The following is a 9489-nucleotide window of genomic DNA, read 5'->3' as shown; positions in this document are numbered from 1 at the left end:
TTCTTTGTATCTTTTTAACCCTTGTGTTGTGTTCGAAAGCTGTTACCGTTCATGGTGTTCGCGGTTCAATTTTGACCCATGATTTATTTCAATCCAAAAACACAAAAAGAAAATGACTATCATCCAGTATTGTATTAACTATCATAACTAACTTATTATGCATTCATAACCGTACAATTCTGTTGTAATTTTATTTTATGGCCCCAAAACACATTACGGCACACGTTCAGGTTCAAGTGTTAGTGTACATATTCTTTGTGAAAGGTCGAGTTCCCGTGGGGGGAGGGGGGGCAGAGGGCGGGGAGACCAGGTGCATGTTGCGAAAAATGATTGTTACAGTTGATGAAGGGGGCGGGGGAGGGGTGTCTAAAATCAAAGATGAATCTTGATTAGGCCAAATTTGACCCCGAGTCACCCAAAACAATGCTGCTGGGTCATGAAGCCTTGTTTTCTGATTAAAAAAAACTAACGCGTAGTTATAATATAATTTTAACTTGAAACGGGTCACGCGGGAGACCCGAACACAACATAAGGGTTAAGGGACAATATAGAATATTGAGCTTGAACAATTTAGAGTTACATTTTTTATAATCTTTATTTCAGCGTCTATTCTGTAGTAGAACGTGCAAGAACCCAAACATGATCGCGTCCACGGTCAGAATCAGTCTCACGCCGTACCAGATGGTGAAATCATAAGTCTGCAAACAAAGGCATAAATGAGTATGTTGAATTAATTAATTATTTTAAGGAGAAGTAAAACATTATTTAATCAGAATAAGAAAATGACATTAAAGAAAACAATAATCACAGACATAACCTGTTTATCTGTCTATGTACATTTACATTTATATTCAATTTAACATTTAATATTCCATTCCGTACAGACTTAATGTATATATAATATCCTGCTTTAAATGTTCTTACTGTACATTTCTATTTCAACATGTATATTTTCTACTTTTTTTAATGCTATTTTATTTCAATTTGAGATGTTTACATTTTGGATTGTTTATTTCTTGGGTTTTAATTTCTCTATATCAGCGGTTCCCAACCTTTTTCAACTCAGGGCCCACTTAAGAATCAAAACAATTTTCGCGGCCCACATTCAACCATAAACAATACGGTGGCTAATTAAAGTTCTGATTCAAGTCAATTCAGAACATGTGACACGTTGTAAATCCAGTAGTACAGACCGCTGTGAAGGACTGTAATGACCGTTACTAAGGAGGATCGAGAAAAAGAAAGCAAAAGAGGTTAAAAAAAATAAAATTCTTAATAATGAAAATGTTTCCACACAAATCATAATGTTTTGCAAAGTATTTTTGGCGGCAAATATTGAATTTACATTTACACCCTTTAATATTTTATTTGGGCTTTTAGATGAAGACCGCACACAGTTAATAAATACGACTATTCTTCTGGCTAAAATACATATTTGTAAAAGTCAATCAAGGAGTAATCTTAATTGAAGGTGTTCGAAGAGTAGATTAAAAATACAATTTCTTTTAGAAAAAATTGTTGCCACAAAAAATCAAAGGGTGGCTCGACACGCCATGAAATGCAATAATTAGCTCTAACGTGTATTTGGCGGCCCACTTGCAATGCCTTCGCGGACCACTAGGGGGCTCACAGGTTGGGAACCGCTGCTCTAATGTACAATGCCTTGTCTTTTTATGCTGCTGCAATGCAAAAACGTCCCAAATTGGGATCAATAAAGTAAATTATCAATAAATAATTTAATTATAATAAAAAAAATTATAATCAGAACAAGAAAATTACATTAAAGAAAACAATAATCACAGACATAACCTGTTTATCCGTCTATGAAAATGCGTCACTAAAATACATTTTATAATCCTGACAAATTGCACAGCCCACCCACACAGCACAGAATATATCCTTATGCATATGAGTTTTTTTACTTCACATCTATAAAACCTTTGGTTGTTTATTGTTACATCATTCAGTTTTACAGCTTCATCCTGCCAGCATGAATCTTACAGCACACAATTTAAAACTCCTCATAAATATGGTTCGTCTTAAAAGCTTTAATTTTTAAAATGATACGCAAGGCTGCACATCCTTTTGTTTATAATAAACACAGAACATGATGTCTGTATACAGCAGGGGTGTCCAAACTACGGCCTGGGGGCCAAATGCGGCCCGTGGACCATTTTGAATCGGCCCTCAGCAAATTCTGAAAGTATAATGGAATATGGCCCACAAATGAAACTTGTGCTTGTCTTGTATTGTACTTCTTAAATATATATGTAAACATATATTACACAGTAGTATTCATGTGTTAATAAGCCCACTTTTTAAATAATTTCAGTCAATTACATTTTAAAACATTTCCTAACAAATCTAACTTGATAAGAAAAAAGCCCAATAACTTATTTGTAGAACAGGCGTGAAATAGACCCTTCACATTTCCCCTAATAATAAGCAATCTGAGGCTTCTGTTTTAAGGGATGAGCTGCCAACATAATAAATGAAACCCCATGGAGAGCTGTGTGCTGTTTTGTTTCTTAAAGCATATTCAAGTAACAAGCATAATTTACCTACATTTGATTGAGTTTGCTGACTTAAAACGTAGCCTATGAGGCAAAATACCTCTAGTGAGTGGCCCAGCCCTTCGTATATTTTTCTGTATGCGGCCCTCGGTGAAAAAAGTTTGGACACCCCTGGTTTACAGGAAGCATTTTGAAAAGGTGCGCTTTGGTTGTCTCACCTGTGCAGAGAAGGCAATGATGGCAGCAGTGATGGTCAGCATGGCTCCGATAGTGACGATGACATCGGATGTACTGTGGAAGCAGGCGATGGTTCCCAACACGTACGCCAAGCTAAAGGTGACAAAACCCTGCAGGCACAACATTCACTTTATTAAACATCTCAAATATCTTCTGAAAAATCTTTTTGGTTGCATAGTTTAAAGATCTCCTATCATGCTATTTTTAGGCATATATTATGGGTCTCAGATATATACAAATATATAAAAAACATGTCTATGATGTGTTTAGCTCAAAATACCAAACATCACATATAACTTATGGCGCATTTCCACTACACGGCCTCGCTCGGCCTCGCTCGGTATGGCTAGGCCTCGTTAGGACTGGCTCACTTTATGGCGCATTTCCATTACAGTTTAGGAACTGGGGTAGTATCTATAGTAACGCAGTGTAGGCGGAGCCGTGACGTCATCTTCAATGAGAACCCCAGAAAAACAACACAGCGGTTAGCTGTTAGCACTCAGAGCTCACAGCTCGTCATATCTGTTCAGAAACTAGACAAAAGTTAAACAAGTACAAACCACAGACTGCCTGTTTCATGGCGAATACATTCGCTGCTTTATTTATGTCTGTATAGGCCGTTGTTGTGAGTGTGGACGGTCGGAGCATATACTGCGTTAGCTTAGCCAATCTCCATTTAGAAAACACGCATTTTAAAAGGTTTTTCGCCTGCCGTCTGTCTGCAGACTTGTCAAAGCATTAATTCATGGTTTTTACTAACCGGTATCAGTATGTTGTTACTTCGGCATCATTTTGAAACGTGTATTACAATTAAATCACGGTCAAATATGTCCATCTTGTTGTAGTTGTAGCCCCTTTGCCAGCAATTCTCTCTCTAGTTTAGCATACTCAGCCCGACTCAGCCTCGTTGTTCCTGGCCCTAGAACCACGATTTTATGGGGCCAGAAAAACTGTGAATTAGGACCCGCCGGCCGGTACTAGGCCAAGTGGAAACGCAACCAAAGACGGGCCGCTGACGTCACAGCTCTCTTAAACGGGGCTCCGCACTGTAGTGGAACCGCGCCAATAGACATCCCTCACATCCCTCTATTCCAGCCCTGTTAGAGAATGGCTGACTCTCTGCTGGCCCCGCCCCCTTTTGAGCACCAGGCACACGTTCTGTGACGAGCTGTCTGTCTGCTCTGCTCAGATACAGCTAAATGCTGCCGTGATGAAACGCCATATCATGTTCAAAACCACATCAAGGATTATTTCTGAAACAGTATGGAGCTCAAATGTTTTTTTTCTTGCGGGTTTACCACAAGGTGAGTTCATTTTTTTATATCCTGCTTTTTTACACAAACTCTCTCCAGTACAGGTTAGCTCTGAGTGTTAGCGATGCTTGCTAATGTAAACAAAGACCATTATTACGTCAAAAACACGTCAGGCATTGTTTCTGATAGTGATGTTTCTGAGGCCCTTACACACCAGGCCGATATCGGCCGTCTTGCGTTGTTGGGCGAAAACGGGTTCCTTGTCGCCCAAATTCAATTTGGTGTGTCCCGAACCCTCGGCCGTGACACGCCTTATTTGGCCTTTCACGGTCGACACCCGGCCGATTCAACATGTTGAATCGGCCGGGTGTTGGACACAAGCTATCGGGCCAAGAAACCACTCTGATCAGCTGTTCAGCTAGCAAATGAGAAGCGAAACGGAAGTGAGGGACGTAAACAAACGATTTAAGGCACAAGACAGCAGCTAAACACCAGCAGGTGATACTTAAAGACATCAAACATAGCCCTTAAATGTCCTCTCTTACCTCCCACACATAGCAGGGACATCTCTGATATCGGCGGGAGCGTCCCCGGCTGTCCTCTGCTGAGAGCTCCGTGATTTGTTTGGTCAAGTCCGGTTTTTCATCTCATCGTAAATTTAGCAAGAAGTGGCCATTATTACATTGCTGACTCAATAAACTACACACCCGCCAGAACACTGCGATCATCAGATGCAGGTCTATTAACTGTGATTTTATAGTATGTCTGCACTTTATGTGCTCATTTCATCATGCATGTATTTTTATATTCTAAAACATGTTTTCGATGGACGAGAGTGAAAATGGAACGGGACCCGCCGCTATTTGTTTGTATATCAGTCTGTTCTTCTTCTCTGTCTTCCGGTTGTTGCCTATTTTGAATGACGAATACACACTACCGCCGGCTGCTGGTAAGGAGAGTTATTGACACTCACGCATGCGCAGTTCGTACGTGCTCGGCTGTAGTAAAGCGGTGTATTTCAGTGTACACACGGCCAAGACGCAGGAGAACTCGTCGATGGATCTGTCGGTGTCGGATGTCGGCGAGTTCTCTGGTGACTGCCTGGTGTGTAGGGGGCTGAGCAACACATTCTGACTCCCAACTCGTCACATATTGACGATCGGTCAGGGCCCCTTCACGTCACCATATTACGCACTGGGTACCCCTCGAGCGTCAGTTGTCAACGGGCAGGGCGTCCCATAGCAACCTGGTCTCACCAAAATACGTGAAATGAACACAACTCCTTAACACAGCATTACGTGGTGGGGAGTGGACACACATTTCTGCAACGTCCCACAGTGAGCTTAATGTTGTTTTCTACTCTATAAAACGTTTTTAAAATCTACTTTATGATGGAGGTATTCCCTATCTTTATTCAAGAGCGTGTTCTTTCAATTTGAGAGCATAATTTATTGATTTCACGTTCAGATTTTGTATTTCTTTCAGTCAAACCCTGTCCTTGCCGCTTAGATTTGATATTTATCAGAGCCAAATTACGTGTAAAGAGAGGTTCAATCATTACTACATTTAAGTCTTTCCATAAAAGCGATATTTACTGAGCAGTAATACGCTTAGGCGCAGATAGCCTAGTTGACAAGAATATTTAATATTTCAGGAAGTTTGACCTCAGCTGTTACACAATATATATTTCCTTTTACCTGCAAACTCATGATTAACTGTCCTTGCAGCCCATTATTAAATGTTAAATTAAATCTGTGACAGTATCTATATTGTGTGAAATGTGTTACGCTCTTTTATTTGTAACACACCAGTCCCAGCATGTTCCACGGGTGACGCTGCCTGATGTCTCGGCTGAAGCTGAGGGCGCTGGTGGCCGCGATGAAGATGATGAGGGAGATGAAGAAGAAGTCGTTCTGCTCCACATCACCTCCTCTTGTGATGAACACACACACCACACTGAAGGTGAACAGCGCCTGGACAGTGAAGATGCTGAACACCTGCAGGGAAAGATGAATAAACAAACTTCATTACTACATTTTTGGGTAAAACAGCTATAATTTTGACATTGTAGGTTAAAGAAATAGACTGTCCAAGCATTCACAAAAATGAGCAGAGGATAACACACTGGTTGGATATCACACTTTCCAGATGCAGTTCGTTTTTTTAATTAGCTCTCTAGAAACTTTAGTGCTTTAATGTGCTTTGCAGGGTCCAATAGCCCGGGTGGTCTAATGCATTGATCCCCTTTAACCTTAGAAACCTCTTGCATGAGAATAAACTAGTAAATGAACATAGTAAATATTGGTCAAACACTAGTTTGATTCACAATCGCTGAAAACAGGAAGAAAAACAATTAGAAACAAATATATTCTTTTTGTAAATGAACCCATCATATGTTCATATACTTAATAGCATTACAAAGATTTAGTTCAAGATCAATCCGAACTGTCATGATGATGTCAGACAATTTTAATAACCTTAAAAACAAGAACCTGTAGCTCTACCTGCTTACCTAATCAATTATTTGTATCAGGGTGATGTTATGCCTCATATGATTTACTGTTTTAGCTCGGATTTCTGTAAAAGAGAGGTTCCTAACCCCTGAAAACAAATCAATGTCTGTGAACGCCTTTTTTTAAACTAGTTACATATGTCCTTAAAGGTAGGGTAGGTAAGTTTGAGAAACCGGCTCGAGATACACTTTTTGTTATATTCCATGGAATGCTCTTAACATCCCGATAGCAATGAATATCTTAAGTGCTTTGACAAAAAATCCATAAAAAAATATCATCTGTGGAAGCTGTAGTACTGGAAAAAGCACGACCAATAATTTGAGCCGGCCCGGCTAAAATAACTGGATGGCCTACCTGCCTGTCAGCCTTCCATCTGTGCACAAACTTATCTCGTGCCCTCATTGGTCATGTGCGCGTTCGTGTGTGTTGGAGGAGGGGCTCTGTAAGGAAGTGGCACATTTTTTCCGGTTGTGTATTTTCAAATTCTAGCGATCTCGAGCTGGCTTCTCCAAAATTACCTACCCCACCTTTAAGTATTATTTCCTTTTCAGATGATTTATTTTAATCGTGATTTGAGTCTCAACAAGGTAATTCAGTTGGATTTACAGCGTAAAGGCGTGTGTCATTGATTTACAGTTTAAAGGACAAACTCTGAAAGAAATACACAATGTTGTGTTGTAAATATATACTTTCATATCCTGTAAGTAATCTCCCCTTAGAATGGGAAGTCGGACAAACCTTTCTAACAAACGTTCCCCTCACTATCTTGTCATCGAAAGAAGACGAGGCGATCAGTAGAGTTGTGTCCGACAGACCTTCTGGGATGATGTCCCGGAAAGACTCGTGCCCAGTGCTAGACTGTTTGGTGCAGGTTGTGTCTGTTTTGGCTACAGGGTGCATTTTCGGGTCTGCAGAGTAGGGTGGAGGTTGCTCTCCTTGGTAGGGCGGTGGTAGAGAGGATGCATCATCACCAGGAGCCTGCTGTGTGTCTCTGGATGTGAGGAGGTCTGTTGTATCGGACATGCTGGAGGAAACTGTGGGTCAAACACAGAAGTTCAGTCAAAGAAAAGGGAAACTGATGCAAACATTAGTCAAAAAGGATCAATTCTGCTCAGCAGCTGGAGTGGGAAATGGGAAGTACTTTCTGCTAACATCTATTGTATATCATTTACTCATTAAGTTGTGGAGCTGTTTGATCCGCAGTTCATGTTTTGACCACCTGCAGTAAAGTTAAAAGTATCCTTGTTTGGTGTTAGCGGGCGCCAACACAAGAAAGTAGATAGAGGTCAGAAACAAGAAGCAGCATGGCCAGCATCAGAAAGAAACAGAGAAAAGCTTGACCTGCTTTATTTATCATTCAAAAAGACAGTTGAGAAATTAGGTTGGATTTTATTCCTGTCGAGACAATAAATATCAAAGAAGATCTGTTTGAAGTGAATGTGCTTTAAATAAATATAAAGAGGCAGGCAGCAGCTTGAGCAGGGCAACAAGGTGGCTCAGAGAGAGCAGGTCGTTCAACATCAGCATGGCCAAAAAGAGATGATAAAACAGGAACAACTCAAATAAATAACAAATTATGATCTCCCAGAATGCAAAGTATAAAAATGAGCTTTATCCAAGGCTTGTTTGTCGTGGTAAAGTGTTCAACCTTTAGCTGGTGAATGCTGCTGAACAAGAAATGGGGGGGGGAAACCCAGCATGTATATCAGCAGGAAATACAAATAGATGAATGGAAAACATTCAGGCTTTTACAGAATACAGTTGAGAGGAAAGGCTTATTTGTTTTGCATGTGATGTCTCAGTCAAATCAGGTTTGGCATCAGGAGTGATCAACCGTTTCCCTGGATTCTCATCTGCCGTTTACTGTGTATGAAGCAGCACTTTCAGTTGAGCGTAGGAAAGCTGTTGTACTATTTCTGAGTATTTTTGATGAACTGTACTGCCTTTAACAATCATTTGCAAAAAACAAAACGTTGAATGCAATATGCCAATGTCCAAAGATAGGGCGAATTGTGGGTGAAATATGTGCATAAAATGGGCAAAAATCTTCCAGTTACAGAACAGTAAAAGCTGTCAGGCAACACAAAGCTAGCTTCCAATTATCTTAGATTGTATCAATGTTGGAGGAGACCAATAAAAGCCTTGAACCTTGGAAATAAACATACCATACAAGATCTTCCACACAAACGAGCACACCAAATGTTACAGAAAACGTAATTTACTGCTGAACAAAAAAAAAAATACACTGAGTTTTAATTATCCATTGTTGTAGTTTTACTTAATATACCTGTTTCTTTTTTTACGTATAACATAAACCATAAAACCCAATGTACCCACAGTGGTATCTATCAATAAAGTCATTTATTTTTCTGGCATGCGTTATGAGTCGTCTATAACGGAAACTACAGCTATGAGATATTTAAAACATGTTAAAGCAATTCAAGTCAAAAAAGCAGTATCTGCATGCGTAGATAATAGTAGGAATAGTGGCTGGGATTCTTTAACCAAATAATGTTTGTTTAAAATCTATTCACACAGAATGATATTAAATAATACACAACAGAGAGTGCTTACCTGTTGGGTTATAGATGTGTCTGACACCTGACTGTGCTGTGAGAGGCGGAGCTAACACAGAAAGAAAACCTCATATTGTGATGGGTGTCTTTATATCAGCATGTGGTGTAGGGTTACAGTTCCTGGAGTGAAGTTTTAAAAAATAAAACTTTTATCGGAAATTGCAAAGTCCTTCTTTGATTGAAAGTAGGTCAGACGTTGTAAAAGAGGCGGTCACTTTGTGGCAGCTCAGTAAAAAAAATGCATGTATCTTGTTTGAGAATATTTGTCCTGAAAATGTTTGGCGTCCGTTTTTGCTCCCTTATCTTTAACTATTAAAAGGAAACAAAATCACAAATAAATAAATAAACAGGCTATATACGACTTTAAACATATAATGCAAAAATGTAGAGATAAAAC

At 39.7% G+C, this 9489-nt stretch overlaps 1 protein-coding gene across 1 annotated transcript; it reads right to left on the bottom strand.

The window, feature by feature from the left end:
• Nucleotides 1-576: 576 nt before the first annotated feature.
• LOC117500218 (protein lifeguard 1-like) lies at nucleotides 577-9172 on the bottom strand. Its single transcript, XM_034153004.1, has 5 exons — nucleotides 9091-9172; nucleotides 7255-7550; nucleotides 5812-6000; nucleotides 2732-2860; nucleotides 577-698 (listed from the first exon to the last, which is right to left on the bottom strand). Exons 2-5 carry the CDS (start codon nucleotides 7537-7539, stop codon nucleotides 600-602), a joined length of 702 nt encoding a protein of 233 aa, XP_034008895.1. The 5' UTR covers nucleotides 7540-7550; nucleotides 9091-9172; the 3' UTR covers nucleotides 577-599.
• Nucleotides 9173-9489: the final 317 nt, after the last annotated feature.

The sequence above is a fragment of the Trematomus bernacchii genome, unplaced genomic scaffold, assembly GCF_902827165.1.
Source record: "Trematomus bernacchii unplaced genomic scaffold, fTreBer1.1, whole genome shotgun sequence".
Classification (NCBI taxonomy): Eukaryota; Metazoa; Chordata; class Actinopteri; order Perciformes; family Nototheniidae; genus Trematomus; species Trematomus bernacchii.
This window is presented reverse-complemented; position numbering and strand designations above follow the sequence as displayed.